The sequence below is a fragment of the Acomys russatus genome, chromosome 22 (genome assembly GCF_903995435.1).
Source record: "Acomys russatus chromosome 22, mAcoRus1.1, whole genome shotgun sequence".
In the NCBI taxonomy this organism is placed as follows: Eukaryota; Metazoa; Chordata; class Mammalia; order Rodentia; family Muridae; genus Acomys; species Acomys russatus.
In genome coordinates this window covers 11,364,477-11,383,584 of record NC_067158.1, presented here as the reverse complement: position 1 = coordinate 11,383,584, position 19,108 = coordinate 11,364,477, and the positions used below count along the sequence as shown (strand labels likewise).

The window sequence follows — 19,108 nt, the reverse complement described above, 5'->3', positions numbered from 1 at the left end:
GTGAGTGATGGATACAGCCGTGGTAGTCCTCACCCTGCACGAGTCCACCTCTGTGCGCCCCGTGATTTCTAGGGGCCCTGCTACCTCTCCCAGACGCTTGCTTCCCCACCCCACCCCCATCCTCACCCACCCACTCCCTGTGGTTCCTCGCCTTTGACAGTGAGCATGGAGACCCATGTGAACAACCAACCCTCTGCCTTCCCTAGACCCCTCACTCTCCCAGAGACCATGGTGAAAAAACAGGCTTTTCACCCATTCCAGAAAGTATGGGAAAAACCAGGTCACAACAAAGCCAGGCTGTGTAGTCCCTAACCCTGCATGGGGAGCCTTGGGACACCCCAGGTCAGACCTTGAACCCAGGACCACTTGTGGGAGGGGCCCCCAAGAGGTAGCAGGACCCCTACCAGCCCACCTCCCTCCTTTCATCACCTGCACTTCTGCCCCTGCTTGCTGCCTGGGAGAGGGTTCGCTGGGCAGGAGATGAATGTGGCTTCTAGGCTGAGGGACCAGTTCTGTCGGAGGTGGGTAGGGATCCTGGTACAGTGGGGTCGTCACACTTCACCTACCAGCGCCCCCTAGGGGTAGTGCAGCTTTTAGAGCCGGTTGCCAAGTTTAGCTGTGGCTCAGCAGTGTCACCAGGTGGTCACAGTCATGTACTGCAGGAGCTGAATGCGTGGCCTGAGTTGCTCGCCTTCATCCCTTATTCAGACAGGGAAACTGAAGACAAACTCTGCAGAGCAAACTGGTGGCGGCAAAGTGGGACAAGAAGTAAAACAGGCTAAGACAATCTAAATTCCCAGAGGAGCTAGCGAATCCATCACTGTTGCCCAAGCCTCTCGCAGCATGCCAGGTTCAGGGCTGGGCAGCGCAGGGAGGTGTTCTGCAGACACAGGGCCCCAGGAGACAGGGTAAACCAGCATGGTCAACAGCCACAGGACAAAAGGAACTCAGCTGTGGGTGGGGCTCCAGGGTATCTGTGATGAGAGGAACGTAACAAATGGCCTGGGGAAGAGTGAGCCGGGGATATTTAAGAGTAGCAAGTGCTTGGAATGGCAGTTTGGCGCACAAAAAGTGAGGGAGGATAGAGGCTCTCAGCATTAGGAGGCCACATTACGGAATTCTAACTCCCATGGACACCGGGGCATTGTTCAAGCATTTCTAAACTGGGAACCAGGCATGGTGGTTCATACCTGTAGTCCTAGGATTTCAGATGGCTGAGGCAGAAGGATTGCTGCAAGTTCAAAGCAACCCTAGGCTACAGAGTGAGATACTGAAGGATCTCATAAAATTAAGAATTAGGGGTCTCGAGAGATGGGTCAGCAGTTAAGAGCACCAGCTTCTCTTCCGGCAGGACTCGGGTTCAATTCCCAGCACCCACTTGGCAGTTCATAACTGTCTATAGCTCCTGTTCCAGGAGGTCCAATACCCTCACACAGATGTACATGCGGGCAAACACCAATGTACATTTAAAAAAATTAAGAATTAAAAAAAAAGAAGCCGGGCGGTAGTGGTGCACGCCTTTAATCCCAGCACTTGGGCAGCAGAGGCAGGCGGATCTCTGAGTTCAAGGCCAGCCTCGTCTACAAAGAGAGTCCAGGACAGCCAAGGCTACACAGAGAAACCCTTTGTTCACAAAGTAGGCTTTTGAATGACAATTTGGAGAATGGAAATAGATTGGAGATTGGAAATAAAAAGGAAATAGAAGGTTGTGGGCACCCTGATCAGGGACCAGGGGCCGTTCAGTGGGAGCACAGCCAGGCAGCAAGGCAAGCAGTTGTCAGTGGAGTCAGGGAACCTTGGGTGCTGCTTTGGCTGTGAAGGAAAATAAAAGAGACAGAGGTGGGCCTGGTATATAAGCCTGTAATCCCAGCTGCGCAGATGGCTGATCACAAAAGGATCAAAAGTTCAAGGCCAGCCTGGACAACTTAGAATTTGTGAGAGAATACCCTGAGGATATAAAGCTAAAGGTGAGAGGGAGGCGGGGCTCAGTGGTAGAGCACCTGCCCGGCATGTGCAAGGCTCTGTCGCCACTACCGTACACACACAAAAAACAAGCACATCGATGGGGCTGGAGAGATGACTCTGGTTCAGAGCACTTACTGCTCCTTCTGAGGACCTGAGTTTGATTCCTACCAGCCACATGGCAGCTCACAGCCACCTGTAATTCTAGTCCCAAGAGGGCTCCTGGCTGCTGTAGGCCCTGCACACACCTGACACACACACATGCATGCAGACACAAGTGTAATACTTATACACATAAAAATAAAAATGTTAGCCCGGATCCGAGCAAGGTACCTCCGTCTTTGAGCTGGAGGGCGCTTCTTGCTCCTCTCAGTGTGGTCTTGTGAACGCCCTAGATTTGCCTGTCTGCTTCTTCCCCAGGAGATTAGCTAGGGTGCTGAGCACTTGCCCGACTGCACCTCACCGCCCCAAGGTCCATGCTGGGAATGACTTCCTGGTGGTTTTAAAGGTGGACCTCTTAAAATGTTTTAAAATTTATTTTTGTTTGGGTGTGGTGGTGCACACCTTTAATCCCAGCACTCAGGAGGCAGGCGGAGCACTGTTAGTTCAAGGCCAGCCTGGACTCATGTATGATGGTGCCTAAAGAGGCCAGAAGAGAGCAACAGATTCCCTGGGCCTGGAGTTACAGGAGATTTGAGTTGTCCAAAGTGGGTGCTAGAACCTTTTGGAAGTACAGATGTATTATTAACCATTGAACTGTTTTTCCAGCTCTTAAACTTTGTGTGTGTGTGTGTGTGTATGTGTGTGTGTGCACGCACACACACACATTGTTATGCATGTGTGTGGTTGTGTGTGCCCATGGATCATTCTCTGACCCTTGTCAGAACCTGTCTGTCCCTTGTGCTTGAACCTGGGAGCTCATTATTTTTCAGTTAGGCTAGCAGGCAGCAAAACTTCTTTTTTTAAAAGACATATTTATTTATTATTATGTACACAGTATTCTGCCTGCATGTACCCCTGCAGGCCAGAAGAGGGCATCAGATCACATTATAGATGGTTGTGAGCCACCATGTGGTTGCTGGGAATTGAACTCAGGACCTCTGGAAGAGCAGCTAGTGCTCTTAACCTCTGAGCCATCTCTCCAGCCCAAAATTCCTTTTTCTACACCTGCCCAGTGCAGGGCCTATAGGAGTTGGGTGGCTTTGTTTTTGTTTTTTGTGTTCTGTTGTTTGGTTTTTCTATTTTTCTTTCTTTCTTCTTTTTGTTTTCCGAGACAGGGTTTCTCTTATAGTCCTGGCTGTCCTGGCCTTGCTTTGTAGACCAGGCTGGCCTCGAACTCACACAGATCCACCTGCCTCTGCCACCCGAGTGCTAGGATTAAAGGCCTGTGCCATGTTGTTTGCAGTTTCTTCAGACAAGGTTTCTCTGTGTCGCCTTGGCTGCTCTGGAACTCACTCTGCAGACCCTGCTGGCCTTGAACTCACAGCAATCCACCTGCCTCTGCCTCCTGAGTGCTGGGATTAAAGGCATGCGCCAACTCCTGGCTTAGATGGCTTTTTACATGAATTCTAAGGCTCCAAATCCAGGTCCTCATTCTTTGGACAAGGTTTCTCTGTGTAGCCCTGGCTGTATCCTGGACTTGCTCTGTAGACCAGGCTGGCCTCGAACTCACAGCAATCCACCTGCCTCTGCCTCCCGAGTTAGGTCCTCATTCTTGCTAACCAGGTGTTCTTCCTACAGAACCATCTTCCCTGCCCCAGGTTCGTCCATTTCCATACCCTGCTTCCGTGATACTTGACGAGGGATTACTTTGATATGTGACCTATAGTGATGCCAGTACCCTAGGCCCAAGAATAGCTTGATCTTTATGATATTAACAGGACATCTGGAGCATTGGCAATAACCCCGGGAATGGACAGACTCGCAGTGGATACATTGGGAGGCTTAGATGTTCTTCAGAGGGTTGGATGGTGAGCCAAGTGCAGGGGCTTACATCTGGAATCCTCGTACATGGGAGTCTGAAACAGCCCTATTGTGAGTTTGAGGCTAACCTGAGCCACAAAGTGACATTATATCTCAGCAAAACAAAAGTGTGGAGGATCAGGAGAGATAGTACACATGAGGACCAGAGTTCAGATTCCAGGATCCACATGAGTGCTGGGTTGGGCATGGCAGCTGCCCCAACCCCACTCCAATTCCAGAGCTTGGAAGGCAGGAACAGGAAGGATTAGCAGAGCAAACTCTGGGTTCAATTGAGAGACCCTGCCTCAGTAAATAACGTGGAGAAGAAAACTCTTAATGTCAACTTCTAGCCTTCAGGTCCACGTACATATGTTGCATGCATACATATATGAGCACTTGCATAAACATGCATACACACACCACACATGCACACACATGAAAAGGAGGTAGGGGAGACGGCTCAGTGAGTAAGAGCACTTGCTGCGCAAACAAGAGGACCTGAATTTGATCCCTAGCACCTATCTAGAAGTCAGACGTGGCATATATGTCTGTAACCCTAGCATCGTGGACTGGAGACAGGTGGAGCTCAGTGGCCAGCAGGCTACCTGCAACTGTACATGTTGGGTGCATCTTAAGACTGTCTTGGGCCAGGTGTGGTGGCGCACGCCTTTAATCCCAGCACTTGGGAGGCAGAGGCAGGTGGATCGCTGTGAATTTGAGGCCAGCCTGGTCTACAAAGTGAGTCTAGGACAGCCAAGGCTACACAGAGAGACCCTGTCTTGAAAAACCAAAAAAAAAAAAAAAAAAAAAAAAAAAAAAGGACCCTGTCTCACTGGGCGGTGGTGGTGCATTCCAGCACTTCCGGAGGCAGAGGCAGGCAGATTTCTGTGAATTCTAGGCCAGCCTGGACTACAAAGCAAGTCTAGGACAGCCCATTGTACACAGAGAAACCCCTGTCTTGAAAAACAAACAAAACAAAAGAATATGGGTAAAGAGAAAGATAAAACATTTAAAGAATTTAAAATAGAGAGATGGGAGGGAGGGACAGAGAGGGAGAAGGGGAGAGCACACCAGAGTACTGTACAGGGGATGTGAGACTGGAGAGGACCTTGGGAGCAACTGTATGGCAGGCTGTGGAGACAGTAGATTGATGCCCTCCAGAGAGGCACAGTTTGCAGCTAGCTGGGATCAAATGCACTTTCTGGGGGGGGGGGGGGGTGTGTCTCCAGGGTCCCTTCCTCCTGCCTTGCTCCCCTCCTGTCCCTCTCGCTCTATCCATGGGTCCTGGGCTGTAGTAGGTGGTACAGGGCTACAGATGCTGTCCTGGGTGGGGCATGGGCCATTGGCAGGCTGCGCAGGGTCCTCTCCTTTGTCCCCCGTCACGGCTGCATCTGTCTCTTTCCTCCACAGGGGGAGGGGTTGCACCAACTACGCGAGGCTTTGAAGATTTTAGCTGAGAGGGTTTTAATCTTGGAAACAATGATTGGGCTTTATGGTGAGTAGAGACAGACAGGCGGTCAGCCAGCCCAGCCCCTGCTTACCAGCCTCCCCGAAACCCTGCTGGGGTGGAACCAGCCCGAGTCCAGTTCTGAGGCTGAAGATGCATAGGCTACAGAGGCTACCCCACCCTGAGTGACTGTCGCCTCTCCATGGGGAAAGACCCTGCTCCTGGACTCCTCCTCGAGCCTCTCGCTAGGCAGGTGAAGTAGTTTACAGGACTTCTGGTGCTTAAAAACAACAGAGGATGAGATTTGCAAGAAATTATGGGCAATGAAACCAGACTCCTAAACTGGGCGTGGTGGCACACACCTTTGATCCCAGCTCTCAGGAGGCAGAGGCAGGAGGATCTCTGTGAGTCCAAGGCCAGCCTGGGCTACACAGAGAAACCCTGTCTCAAAAAACCAAACAACAAAATACAACAACAGAAAGGAAGACTGGAAGAGAAAAATCAAATTCCTAATCAGCAAGGGATTGTGGGTAACAGTCAGACTCATCATAAAGGGTCATGGGTCAGTCAGAGCAAGCCCACAGGACTATGGATAATGGATGTAGACTCTACTTGAGCTTTAGCTCTGGAGAAGTCATGGGCAATGGAGCCAGTCTCAGACCTACAGGAAAACAGGCTATATGCAGCTAGAGTCCAAAAGTGCAGGGAACTGAGCGTGACGGAGGCAGATAGACTCAGGACCCAGAGGAGTCTGGGTATTGGAGCACTTGCCAGTTACAACCAGCTTTCCCATAAACTTGGTCAAGACTCTCACAGAGTCTATAGTTGTAGTATATCCAGAGTTCCCTGTCAGGGCTCAGGAGAACCTGACCCTTATGGCATTCACCCTCCAAAGTCCCCAGCCCGAGCTATCTGAGAGGCTAGGTCTGTCCGACACTGGTCCAGACGCCTGCCCTGAAGCCTATCTGCAGCTACCCGCCTTTGCCTCCATTGGCTCACAGCCCAGCCCTTAGAGGCCAGACTCTGCTCCCTCTCTTCTCGGTCTCCCATCAGGCTCCTAGCTTACAGAGCTTCCTGCAGCAGCAGGCTCAGCTGGAGCTCCTAGCCAGACGGGTCACCCTGCTGGAAGCCATCATCTGGCCAGGTAATGGCAGGGCGGGCAGGCAGGGGCAAACCCTCCCACGATGGGCCTGGGATGGGCTTGGGCATGAGGAAGATGCCTCCCACTGCTTGGTCTGGGCCAGAAGACACTTTGCCTCCTTCTGCCATCAAGAAAATAGAGCCTGGCACAGTGAATTAGCTTTCCTGTTCTGGCAGTCACCTATCGGTGCAGGCTCCAACATAGCCAACAGATGTAGCCCTGCCCTTGTGCAGTGTAGGGCTGGGGTGGGGTCTGGCAATGGTAGCCAAAGCCAAGAAGAGATAAGTGACTGAGTAGTGAGTACAGATATGCCTCTGGCCTGCTGGGGGCATGGCTCCATGGTAGAGCACTTAATTCACTAGTACAAGTCCTTGGGTTCAGCCATCACCATGGAGGGAACCTGTTCATGGGGAAACAGTCTAGGAGGGCTTCCTGGAGGCGATGACCCAGTGAAGACCAGAAGGGCAAGGATCATGGGTGAGTGAACAAAGCAGAGGAAGAACAAGGCTGAGAAGTCTACAGAGTTTTTTTCCTCAAGGTTTCTGAGAGGTGGAGACTAACCAGAGCAGAGCTGGACTGGGAAGGTTCTAGAAGGCAGGTTCAGGCACCTGGCTGCTGGAATGGGGCTAGCGGGCGTGGGGAGATGGGCTGGCCATCCATGGAATGGGCCGTCCCTCACCTACCCTCTCAGAATCCCCATCCCATGGGCTAGCCTTTGCCCCCTCCAGCCTATATGCACATCAATGCCCAGAGGTCTCCATAGTGTGTCCAGCCTCCCCTCTTATAAAACCAAAAGCAGAGGCCCCTAAGGAGGAAGGAGGGGCAAGGTTAAAACCAGTCCTTTGTTCCTCAAAACCAGGAGGCCCTAGCTGAGCACTAGGCTCAGATGGACACTGAGCCCTGAAAAGCAGCTGGCCTTTGGGGAGCTGTCTAGAGGTCACTGTAGACTTAAAGGGGGGGTACCCAAGGATGGGGACCCCGTTTGGAGTCACAAGATACCCGGCTGTGCCATGTGGAGCGGAGACCACCACCTTGACAGGAGACCTACTATGAGATAAGATCTGGAGGTTGGAGTGTGTACTGTCCACGTCAGGAATGGTGGCTACACGCCTATGACCCCAACCCTGGGAGGAGGAGGAGGAGGAGGATAGCAAAGTTGAGGCCAGCCTAGGCTACGAGGCAAAGCTTGGTCGAAAAAAAAAAAAAAAGTGCACATAGTCTGTTTCTACTTCCCACCCATTAGCCACATGGCTTCTCTAAAGTCTGGAAACTTTTGCAAGACCTCCATCCACCTCACCAGCTCTGTCCCTGCCTTAGGAATGAAGACCGCCCCCCCCCCCCTTCCCTCTTAGCACTCCATTGCCCTCCAATGGCCAGAGGGATCACTGGAAACAAAGACCCAAACGCCAGACTTGAAGGAAACATTGTAAGATTTCTGGTGCTCCCTCCTTTGCATGTTAGTGAACAACAGAAGGATGGTTAGGTGGCACAGAGGGATAGAAGAGCTGGGGGGGGGGGGCGCTGCGACCCCATCCTTAGCTGGCTGTGCTTCTGACAGCCCCTATTAGTGGCCCACCCCTAAGCAGCACCCTCAGTGAGAGCTGGACCTCATCAAGTTTCCTAGGACAGGGAGGTTCCCCAGGCAAGTGCCCTTCCTGGGGCTTGACCCCACAAGGAAGACAGCTACCCCATCTTCTCCCTGGCTTTGGGGGGCACTAACGGATACTCACGGCTTCCTGGACAAGAGAGCTCCTTGAATTTTTGAAGGACATTAGTTTTTTCAGGGACAAGTATGCTATGTTTTACGCTGGAGCTTATGTGCGGACCAGGGTGTACCTCACCACAGGTCTCCCCTTGGAACTGACTTCAGTCTTTGTTGGCACTACCTAGGCTCTCAGGGCCTATCTGAAAATGCCCTTGCTCTGAGAAGTCAGACACCTGGCGCCATACAGGGTCCTTCCCCTGAGGCTGCCTGGGGGCAAAGCCCCCATTCAGGCCTTTCCTCCAAATGGTTCTTTAACCCAAGGAAAGAGGAAAGTTCTCTTTAGCCATCAGGCCACTTAGCTATGAAATCCAATGATCCCGAATCCATCTTCACTTCAAATAAGCTTCACAAACTTGATCATTGCTGGGCGTGGTGGCACACACCTTTAATCCCAGCACCCGGAGGCAGAGGCAGGTAGATCTCTGTGAGTCCAAGACCAGTCTAGTCTACAAAGTAAGTCTAGGACAGCCAGGGCTGTTACACAGAGAAACTCTGTCTCAGAAAACAAAACAAAGCAACAACCCAACAAAAATTACTTAGGGGGCATTACCCATATATCAAACATGTAAATGTGGCCTTCATTAGGCAGTCAGGCATAGATGGCCAAGTGTCTCTCTGGGCTGGGGGCTAAGAGGATGTGGGGAGGCAGCAGCCAGCCTTATTTCCCACAGCTCCATCTCTAGGATGCCTGGGGTACCCTGCTACCTCCCAGGGTGAAGAGTGGGCTCCCTGTGTGAATGTTCCCGACATACCCTCTCTCCTTCTTATTCCCTGCGGCAGAACCAGAACTGGGATCCGGGACAGGTCCTGATGACACGGGGGCCCCCAGCCTCCTTCGAGGAAAGAGGGGAGGACACCCAACCAACTACCAGATCGTGACCCCCAGGAGACGCAACGAGAGGGGCTGAGAGGGCTCCGCACCAGGCTTCCTCCCCTAGCCTGCACTTGGCCAGCTGCCTCCAGAGACTGCCAGTTCCTATTTATTAATATCCTCAGGGACTCCTGTGCCATCTTGGCCTTGGGGTAGGTAGGGCTCAGTGACAGCAACCTATCTACGACAGACTAAGCAAGGACTGGGCTTCAAAAAGTCAGGGCTCCCTTGCACCTGGCCTATTTACCTCTGTGAAATGGGGTGAGAAGGCCTTGAAGTGGGGTGGGAGGGGGTACAAGGCTTCAAGTCACCTTAGCTGTCTAAGGAAGGGACCAGGGACTCTGCCTGGCCCTGTGGACATGCAAGGATGGGAACAGAAGTATCAGTTCCACTCCTGCAAAACCTGAGGCAATCCTGTGTGCCCCTCCTGTTTTCTGGTGCTGAATTTCCACCCGAGTCTGGCTGCGGAATCCCTGACTGAACGGTTGGTGCTTCTTACATCAGTTCTACCCCAAGCCCCCATTCCCCCAAGTGTCCCATAGGGGGATGGGGTGTGTAGAAGGGACTCTTATTCCAAGCATCGTCTGCAGATGCAAAGGATTGCTATGTACTGGACAATAAACGTGCCCGCCTGGCCCTACCCAGCTTGGTCTCTATATGCTGCACAGGGCCGCCGGAAGGGATATTGGGACAGGAGCCCTGTGGTCCTAGACACCAGGAGTCACCCTTTGCCATCAGCCACTCATTCACTGCTTGCTCACTCCTTCATCCTCCCTGGTGCCAACACAGAAGATCCGAACACGGCAAGTGCCACTCAGGAGGCCTGGTTGGAAAACAAATCAGCTTTTATTCTTACAAAGTACCAGGGCAGCAAGCTGGGGCCCACTCCTGCTCCCAGGGATGCTTTCAAGACCCCACCACGCCCTCGGTAGCCAGGGCAAGGACTCAGACCAGGCCTACCCTTGGACTATGAGGGCCCAGTGTCCTTGCAGTGGGCAGGACCACTCCTCCCCTCAGTCATGAGGGGCTCAGTATCCACTAGCCCTTCAACCAGCAGTGACACTGCGCCTTCCACACGCCCTGTAGCTGCCAAGGCCACTGCAGCCTGCTCAGTGGGGAATCCCATGTGCTGGAGCTGCTGCAGCCTGGGAGGTAGGGACAAGGAAGAGATGTCAGGCAGCATGGCTCCCACCTCAGGAGGCTGTACCCCTGCCTGCCCCCGTCTTACCTTAGAGAAGACACAGAGGACTTGGGCAACCACAGTGGGTTCTGAGGACCCTGGACTGATGCATCAAGAAGCGAGGCCTGGATCCCTTCCTGTAGCATTTGCTCGTCTAGGGCTGCCCACATTGGTGTTCCTGGAGCAAAGCTGAACCCAGCCCAGTCCAAGCCCCTCTCTGAGTCCTTCCATGTCAGGCCTGGTGGGAGCTGGGCAGAGCCATCACTGTGAGCCCAGGAGCTTGGTAAATCCAGGTAAGGAGGTCCAAGAGTGGCAGGCCTGTAGGGACAGAGGTAGATGGCCTGGGCTGCCAGCCACTACCACAATTTCTGCCGTCTAATGCTGAGGCCCGCCCCCCCCCCCCCCGCCCCGGCATCACCCTCACCTTACTCCAGCAGGGTAAGTGACAGGCAGTTCAGCTAGACTGCCTGGGGTGGGAAGGAGCCTCAGTGGCCAGCCCCGGGCCAGAGTTCTGCAAAGAACACCTTCCTGTAACAGCTGCAGTCTCCGCTCTGAGAGCTCCAGCCACCGGAAGGCCCCAGCAGCATCTGCCTGCCCAGGGCAGGGCGGCTGGTCAAGGAAAACCAACAAAATGAACTGGGGGAAGAGTATGCTGGGCATTGCCATGCATCTCCCCTTGCTACATCCCCCGGGACATGTTCACCCACAGCAGCAGCTGAAGCTGAGAACAAAAGGGAGCTGCCTACCTCAAACTAGTCAGTCAGAGGGGAGAACCACACGTGCCTTCCCCAAACCCTCTTGCCTACTTTCCCCAGCGACCTCATAACACTATTCCCAGATCCGTGTACCTCAATACAGAGCCTCCCACGTCGGCCAGACCAGGTAGACACTTTGAAATGGTCCCGTGACTGCCTGTATGGTAACTATTTTTCCTATATCTTGGGAACAAAGCTTATGTTTAATATATCAATACCATAAGCCCTAAGTTGGCCCTCTGCTCCCTGAGAGCCCCAGGCTCACTCCCACCCTGAGCCACCTTCTTAGCTAAGCCTATGGCTAAGCCACTCAGCTTTGATGCCATCTTCCCACAGAATCCAGGTTAGAGACTTTTAGGGTCCATTCAGCTCTCTCAAGCATCCCATGGGGTCCTCTGACTGTGACTAATATCTCCACCTGGCCATGAGCCCTGTCCTCAGCCCAGAGCATGGCTCAAAGGAAGATGTGTCAGGAACAGATGTTTGGTCACCTGGCATTGCTTGGGCACGACTCCCTTGTACACCCCAGGGGCCCAGCCACAGGTCCATGTGGTCCCTGGGCTTAGGCAAAGGATACAGGCTAGGCCAGCAAGAAGGCCACAAAGGAGCTGTAGGAAGGGTGGCTCAGAGCTCAGCAGCGGGGTCAGGGCCAGCAGCAGCCATGGGAGCAGCCATGGTGGCAATGTCCCCTGAGGCCATCCGGGGTAGTAACTGTGCCCTGCCAGCATGGCCAGATGGACAGGCATATACCCACAGCCTCCAGCTGCACTGAACACCCCGAGGCCTGCCAGCAGCGCAGCCAGCAGCCCGGTAGCCAGGGCAAACAAGGTGGAGTTGTGCAGGAAGCGCAGAGTACCCAGGCGGCCCTCCTGCCACCAGCCCAGAGTGGGCAGTAGTAACAGGCTCAGGAGCAGGCCTGGCAGTGCAGTGTGGCCCAGAGCATGGGTCAGCAGCCGGTGCACTGGGAACAAGGAGAGTGCCAGGTCAAAAGGATGTACTATCCTTTACTAGGGCCACCTTTTAGGCCAGCCTCCCCCACCCAGGATAGAGATAATCACTGGTAGAGGGGACCAATGACTTCTCAACATCACAGCTGCCCTCTAGTTGTATTAAAAGGAACCAACAGGCAGTCTTTTCACCAGCAACCAACTACTGAGTGGTGCTCTATCCCAGGCACAGTGAGGCTATTTGTCACATTTACCCATCTTTTACAACGTCTAGTAGAACGACCTACTGCTACAGAGCTGTGTGACCTTAGAAAAATCACTTCACCTCTCTGAACACTTGGGTTCCTAAAATGTAAACTGGAGGGAAGTTTGGCTGAAACCTTAGTCCTTATTTCCAGGGGAAGCTGTCAGAAAAGGGCGCATTCAGAACTCCTACCACAGCTTCCCATCTCACTTTCCGTGCCTCCTGCAGGGTCCTCTGCCCTTTTCCTTGACTGTGGATGAGCTGGGCATGTCTGAAGGCTAACTTGCCCAGGATGGTGTCCTATGGTTGCATGACCACCACAATATGCACACTAAAGCCACTGACTGGTCTCAGGCCTTCCGATTAGTGCCTAGCTTCCTTCAAGATTCTTGCGGCCAGTCCTCACCCTGCCAGGGATCCATTAGCAGCTCTGGACTCAATGTGAGGCTGGGGCCGGCCCCCAATAACCACAGGCAGCTCAGCAGCAGCATCAGGACTGAGGAAGCAAGGGGCAGTGCCCGGGACAGTGGCCCAGGGCGGCCCCAGGCACGCATGGTTTGGTTGATGGTGGTCAAAGGCGGTCCTGAGGCTCTGTGCTGCGGATAGACAAAAACAGTAGCAAATTATTTTTGCTGCTTTTATCCAACTCCCTCTCAATCACTTTACCAAAAGCCTCACTTTACAGAAGCAGAAACTGAACCTGCAGAGACAGGTCCAATAGCTTGGCCATCATGGCCTCAAGCCCCAACCTGTCTACTACTTATTAGCCACCCTCCTGTCCTACCTGCCCATGTGTCTGGGATGGGCAGGGGCCATGCATTCAGTCCTGATGGGGCCAGTGTGGTAGTACACACCTGTAATCTTAGCACTCAGGAGCTGACACAAGAGGATCAGGAATACAAGGCCATCAGAGATGCAGGCACCTGGATTTGCTTCCCAGTGCTGGAAAAAAGAGAAAAGAAAGCTTTAAGAGTTCTTGACTACTTACTGAGTTAAAAACCAACCTGGTGGCATGAGACCCAGTTTCAAAAAACCAAAGAGTCTGGTGGGCCCTGAAGTCCCAGTGGAAGGTACAAGGCCAAAAAAGCCAAACTGAGGCCCTTCACTGCCAAGAAGATGGGGTGCATTCCCCTTAGGAATGGCAAAGTCAAGACCAGTTCTAGTCTCCCACTTCCTCCCTCCTTTCTAGTGTTCCCAGCCGCAGGGAGTACTGATCCCTCAGGTGCCCTCAAACAAGGGCTGAGGCCCACTAATGCCACAAGCAGTGTGGGGTTAGTTGAAAGCGAGGCTACAAGAGTCCTACCTCCCAAGTTTTACAAAGTGATTCAGAACGGTGGCACTATTTCCTCCCCAGTCCTGGCCCTAGCCTCACTTTGCAAAGGATATTCCAGTGTCCGCCTGGGCAAGGTTTCTGTTGAACTAAAGGTTTCTTCTACGCCTGCTCTAGCTCCCAAATGAGATGGAGACCTATGGCATTTATAACACGCTTTAAAGCACTATAGCTGGGCAGGTTCTCATCATTTTATGCTGTTCTCATCTAGTCTATGCCAGCCGAGCCTACTTCCCAGCCACACGCCCTGTCTGTCGTCACCAGTCCTCTAGTCTTGCCCTGGCCACCTCTGCTTCATCTTTGTACTCATGGTGACTACCTCATGCCCCAAGCAACTCTCTTCCTCCCCTCACGGCATGGCGACCTCATCTCCAGTCATGTCTGTGTCCCCCCCACCCCCCAACCAGGGACACCCCCCTCCTAGGATTACAAGTCCTGCCTAAACTCTCCTCCCAACTATCGGCTATTCAGCTCCTTATTAAACAGAGATGATGAAAGACAATTTTTACATGACACTGAAACAGGAGATTCTTTAATAATAATGACAATACCCGAGTCTGTTAGCACTTATCTCACTGAGGGTTCAGCAATTAACTGAATGTACAGAGACAACAGTGTGAGTGAGGGTCACCTCTACAGTTTCCTGGCAGGAAATGGTGATTAAGACCCATTTTCTTACAGGGTGGTAAGAGAAAGGGATAGGTGGTGGCCCACAACTTTCTTTTTTAAAATTTTGTTTGTTTTAAACAAAGTCTCACCACATCAGTCAGCGAAGTGACCCAAGCTAGCCTGGGCTGTGAGGTTCTCCTGTCCCGGTCTAGGCTTTGAGTGCTGGGTCACAAATCTGTACCATTGCACCTGCTTTGGCCTCCAGCTTTCTCAGTGGAGCCAGTGAACCACCTCACTGCTTACTGGCGGCATCGGTTTTACAAGTTTCCAAGTAAAGGCCCCGCTGGTCCAAGCTCTGGCCTCTAAACATGGTTGCCCACTGCCCACGCAACAGCAAAGCTTCCCTCCCCACCACAGCCAGCCTTGCCTCCAGGCCTTGCAACCAAAACCTAGACATTCTCTCAAGTCCTCTATCTGAGCTGATTCAGGGCAGAAAGTGGATTCTAGTTACCCTCTTGCCAAGGCCAGTTTCCTATGGGAAAACCATGGAAATCTCCTCTGCCTGCAATGTCCTCTGCTCCCGCCCCTCAATAAGCAAGCTCCTACTCCTTCCTAGATGGTGAATTTTATCTTAATGAGAGCAAAGTTTGGCTTTCCCTTACTCAAGTGGTTTGAAATAATGACAGGAGGCTCCCTCTCATCTCCAGATTCACCAGGCTGCTATTTCTTGCGCATAGTCAAGGTTTTCTATTTATTCACTGAAATATTAGCACGGCCCCTGGTCCTGCTGGGGAAGACCTGTTGTACTGGGTTGAAGTTCAGAGAAGCGGGTAGATTTTTACCCTTACCTGGAGGCAGGGTCACCTAAACTGAAGCTTCCTCTTGCAGCGTCCCACAACCATTCCATCCCTGGGCACTAAGGGACGGCTCCATGGCCATACAGAACTAGGCCCCGAGTCCTCTTCTCTTTCTTGGCAGTGGGGGTGGAAACCAGGGCCTCACACATCCTCGGCAAGCAGTAACACTGAGCCTCTATCGCCAGCCATAGCTTCACTGAATAAAACGGAACCTGTAAGCATCAATGAGCGCAGCTGGGGCTCCTAGAACGCAACACGTGCTGCAGCCCTTCCGCTTACGGATTGCACATATTGAGATGCTGTGAGCCGCTAACTGACTGACTCCAGTTGCCTGGATCACCCACCTGAGGAAGTCAGTTCACATCAAACGGGAAATTGGTGGCCACACCATCCTGCTCCCCCACTCCTTTCCCGGACTCCCGCCAGCCATATAAGCTCCAGCGGTGAAACTCCTCCCTCCCTCAGAAAAGGTGTGACACGCCTACGTCTCCCCCACATGGGCCCTGGTTTCTTCAGTCCTCGCCCGCCATGCTGTTTGTCTGTGTCTGTAACTCTTTAAAAAAAAAAAAAAAAAACAAAACCATCTCACTCTCCAACAGTCGGCCTCAGTGTCCCCTTGGGGACCCTCGTCAGAGGCTTCCAGAACTATGCACCATCACACCCTGCCTACCTTAACTAGGAAGCCAGGAGGGCAGAATGGAAAGTCAAGGGCAGGGAAGATGCTTCCGGGTGGTGCACAGATGGGGGAGTCCCGGGGTCTGGGTCGAATTCAGCTTTGTAACTTTGGGGGGGAAAGTACTCAGTTTCTCGGGCCTGGGTTCTCTTTTCTGTTAGAACAAGGGTCTCGATTGAAAGATGATGATAGGGCTTTTCAACTCCGACCGTTATTGGGGTCGGGCGCGCCATTCCGGGCTTTCCCTCCCAAGCCGACGGACCTCAGTTCCCTCTCCCGCCCGCCCGCTCGGGCCACGCGTCCCTCCCCCCCCCCCGCCCGCCCCCTCCTACCCTGGGAAACCGGGTTGGGGGGGCGGCTCGCCTGGAAATCGGGCCGCCAGCTCCGGGCCAAGACCTAGGTGCCCTAAACCCACGGCGCGAACACACACACACACGCACACACACACACGGGCGCGTGATCTGGCCCGCCGATTAGTCAGCAGTTGTTCCAGGCCGGGATCCCTTCCCCGCCCCTCCCCCAGCCCTCCCGCCAGCCTCCGTCCCTCCCTCCAGGGTAGACTCTTTAGAGACGGTCCCTAGAGCCGGCGGGCGTAACCATTCCAAGCCCCGGAGCCTCGTGCTGAGACGGTCCCTTTGGTTTGTTGGTGACACTCGCTCCCCAGCGCGCTGGCGCCTGAGGTGCCTCTGTAACCCGCGCGTCACGTCCGGTTCGGTAGAGAGAGGATCGGGTCAACGGTTTCGGGAGCCAAGAGCTCGCTAAGCCGCGGCTCGTTCCTCTTGGCCCACCCCCGTGGCCCGGCCCTGTGGTAGCGTCCGAGGTTGCGGGTTTCGCGCCTGCGCAGTGCGGCGCCTAGGGGGAACGCGAGAGGGAGACGGACGTTGAGAGAACGAGGAGGAAGGAGAGAAAATGGCGTCCACGGGTAAGTGGAGTGGGATCGTGGTCGCGCCGGCGGCGGCTGGGGCACCCAAACTGGGGGTCGCTCGTCTCTGGGGGTGGCGGGGATGACTGAGTGGAATTGCCGAGAAGGGGTTGGGAGTTCCCCGCCGGGGCCCGACGAGCTCCGGGGGGAAGGGGGGGGAGGGGGTGGTCTGCGTTCCCTTCCCCTCCCCCCACCGGGCGGGCTGGTTCTAGAATCTTCCGGCGCCCGCGCCGCGCGCGCGAGGGCCTCGCGGTAGCTGGGGCGTGCGGGGGGCGGGGGCCCCGCCTTGGCCTCCTTTTGTGTGGCGGTTGTCGGTGCAGGTGCTCCCGGCCTCCCGCCACGTGGGCGGGGCCTGCGGCCTCCGGAGGCCCAAGGGGTACCGCGGCCCGGCCTGGAGGCCAAATAACCCCGAAAGGCACGTGAGGCGGGGTGTCGGTTGGCGGCTTGAGCATCCGCGGCCGGTTGCCCCCGGGTCACCTCCCCTCCCATTGCTAGCCTGAGGGCAAGTGTTTCTTGTCTAGAAACTCCGATAAAAAACGAATAAACAAGACAAAAAAGGCGTCGCGAGTGTGTAGGCTGAGGGGCGCCGGCTTTTGAGTAAGAACCCCCCCATTATCCTCCAGGCCTGGCCCGGCGCTACGAAGCTGCCTCCTGGAGGGCTCCCCCCAGCCTCGAGGCCTGCTCCGCCTTTGGACCTTAATGGGTTCCCCCAAATCTACCTTCTCCCCACATAGAGGCTTGGATTTTTTTTTTTTTTTTTTTTTTTATCATGTGTTAACTCCACCTCCTTTCCTACCCAAAAAAGCGCAGTGCCTTTCCCAGGGTCCGTTTCTCAGCAAACGGCGCTGAGGATCGGTTGTGTAACAAGGTCCGTCAGGACCCGGGAGTTAAGAGGCTCTCCAGAAAGAAATTTCTAGCATCTTTGATCTAGGAGAAGCAGAAAACCTTGGCCCGCACCGTTTCCGTAGGCCTGTTCGTTAAGCTACCTGGCTTATTTACTTCTTGGCCCTATTGAGGGCAGGGTAGAGACTTTGAAAGTCCGCGGCGGAACTCTAAGATGTGATAGATGTTTTGGTCCTTACCGAGCCAATGAGTGTAGCCTGGTCTTCACCAGCAGTTAAGTGGCATGGTGGCGGGATTTGTGTGTGGGTTTTTGTTTTTGTTGTTGTTGGTTTTTTGTTTTTTGTTTTTTTTTTTTTTTTTGCCTCTGGAGGAATCTGGGGTCTGATAACGTGTGGCCTTGGAGGCAGTAGGAGAAATCGAGGGGGAAGACAGGAAAAGCTCTGGGTCCTTCGTTTGTGCTTAGGAAAGCTTCCAGCATCACAACTTGATGGCGCCAACGATGTAGTCAGTAAACAGGTAAATGCTGAGCTTTGATAGCGGACTACCTAGAGCACCTCTAAGCCAAGCCGCAGGCACTACAGCCAGTAGAGTTCCTATTGGGGAATGGTTTCTTCGGTGGTCCTTCTGCCTTACTCTTAGCCCCTAAAGCCCACAATGGCAACTGCACGGTTTTGTTTTGTTTTGTTTTGTTGCATGGTGCATCATTGCCACTTTCTTTAGTCATCTTTGTTCAAACTCTGCTGACAGCCACCGTAAACCAAATTCGAGCTAAAAGCGCTGTCAACTATACCGCTGTCCCGGCCCTGCTGAGGGAGCCTTATTTTAGTACTCTAGTTAGACCTTTTAAAAGTTCTCTTGACAGTGGGGAGAGACAGGCATCTCTGAGTTCAAGGCCAGCCTGGTCTACCGAGTAAATTCCAGGACAGCCAGAGTTACACAGAGAAACTGTCTGAAAAACAGCTTTCTCGAGCCCTTCAGTTCTTAAAGCTAACAGTCCTAACAGTTACTCTAGGTGGCTTTGATGTAGCCTAACCCTCCAAATCTTTTCAGCTTGGCTATGACTGCTCTGAAGTAAGCCATTGCCACCACACCTGGCTGCTCCCCCCGACCCCCTTTAATTGAAGTCTTTCTGGTTTTCTAGACAGGATTTTTCTGTGTAACAGCTCTGGCTGCCCTAGACTCGCTTTGTAGCCCAGGCTGGCCTTGTACTCCTGGATCCGCCTGCCTCTGCCTCCAGAGCGCTGGGATTAAAGGTGTGCGCCACCACGCCCCACCTAAATGAAGCCTTTAGCTGCATATTTGGGCATTTAAAAACTTGTTTTTCCAATTGTTAAATTATCTGGCTATTCAGTGTCATGTCTGAGACTGAAGGAGGCTAATGCCCTGAGTTGGGATTGAGTTTGGGGAGGGCGGAAGTGCTGTAGTGGTAGTGATGCTTTTCTTAGCCCTCCGCTTTACACTGATCTGAGGTGGGCAGCTGTGCTGTGTCAGCATTGCCCACTTTACATAGCCGCTCTTGTGTAAGCCTTTTGCAAACATTGAACTTGAATTCTGGTTCTCAAAAATCATTTATTACACAGAAACCTCAACAAAATGTAGG

The 19,108-nt window shown here is 53.3% G+C and overlaps 2 protein-coding genes across 9 annotated transcripts in view; one reads left to right on the top strand and one right to left on the bottom strand.

The window, feature by feature from the left end:
- The window catches only part of Emid1 (EMI domain containing 1), a 51,728-nt gene extending 41,940 nt beyond the window's left edge, over positions 1–9,788 (top strand). The window contains exons 14-15 of one of the 2 annotated variants that reach the window (XM_051165101.1): positions 6,425–6,515; positions 9,058–9,788. In XM_051165101.1, coding sequence (XP_051021058.1) covers positions 6,425–6,515; positions 9,058–9,185 — 219 coding nt within the window. In that variant the 3' untranslated portion in view covers positions 9,186–9,788. Of the gene's footprint in view, positions 1–5,334; positions 5,420–6,424; positions 6,516–9,057 lie in introns of both variants that reach the window. The other variant, XM_051165100.1, reaches the window with a different exon arrangement.
- Positions 9,789–9,837: 49 nt separating this feature from the next.
- Rhbdd3 (rhomboid domain containing 3) lies at positions 9,838–16,211 on the bottom strand. 7 transcript variants are annotated; one of them, XM_051165091.1, is made up of 9 exons: positions 16,076–16,211; positions 15,741–15,897; positions 15,062–15,282; positions 13,059–13,216; positions 12,681–12,870; positions 11,661–12,044; positions 10,753–10,915; positions 10,377–10,646; positions 9,839–10,293 (listed from the first exon to the last, which is right to left on the bottom strand). In XM_051165091.1, exons 4-9 carry the CDS (start codon positions 13,092–13,094, stop codon positions 10,116–10,118), a joined length of 1,221 nt encoding a protein of 406 aa, XP_051021048.1. In that variant the 5' UTR covers positions 13,095–13,216; positions 15,062–15,282; positions 15,741–15,897; positions 16,076–16,211; the 3' UTR covers positions 9,839–10,115. The 7 variants fall into 7 exon arrangements, with proteins under 7 accessions (XP_051021054.1, XP_051021048.1, XP_051021050.1 ...); XM_051165097.1 differs by lacking the exon at positions 16,076–16,211 and having other exon boundaries at positions 9,838–10,293; positions 13,129–13,216; positions 15,741–16,025; XM_051165093.1 differs by lacking the exon at positions 15,741–15,897 and having other exon boundaries at positions 15,062–15,266; positions 16,076–16,194.
- Between the last annotated feature and the right edge of the window lie 2,897 nt (positions 16,212–19,108).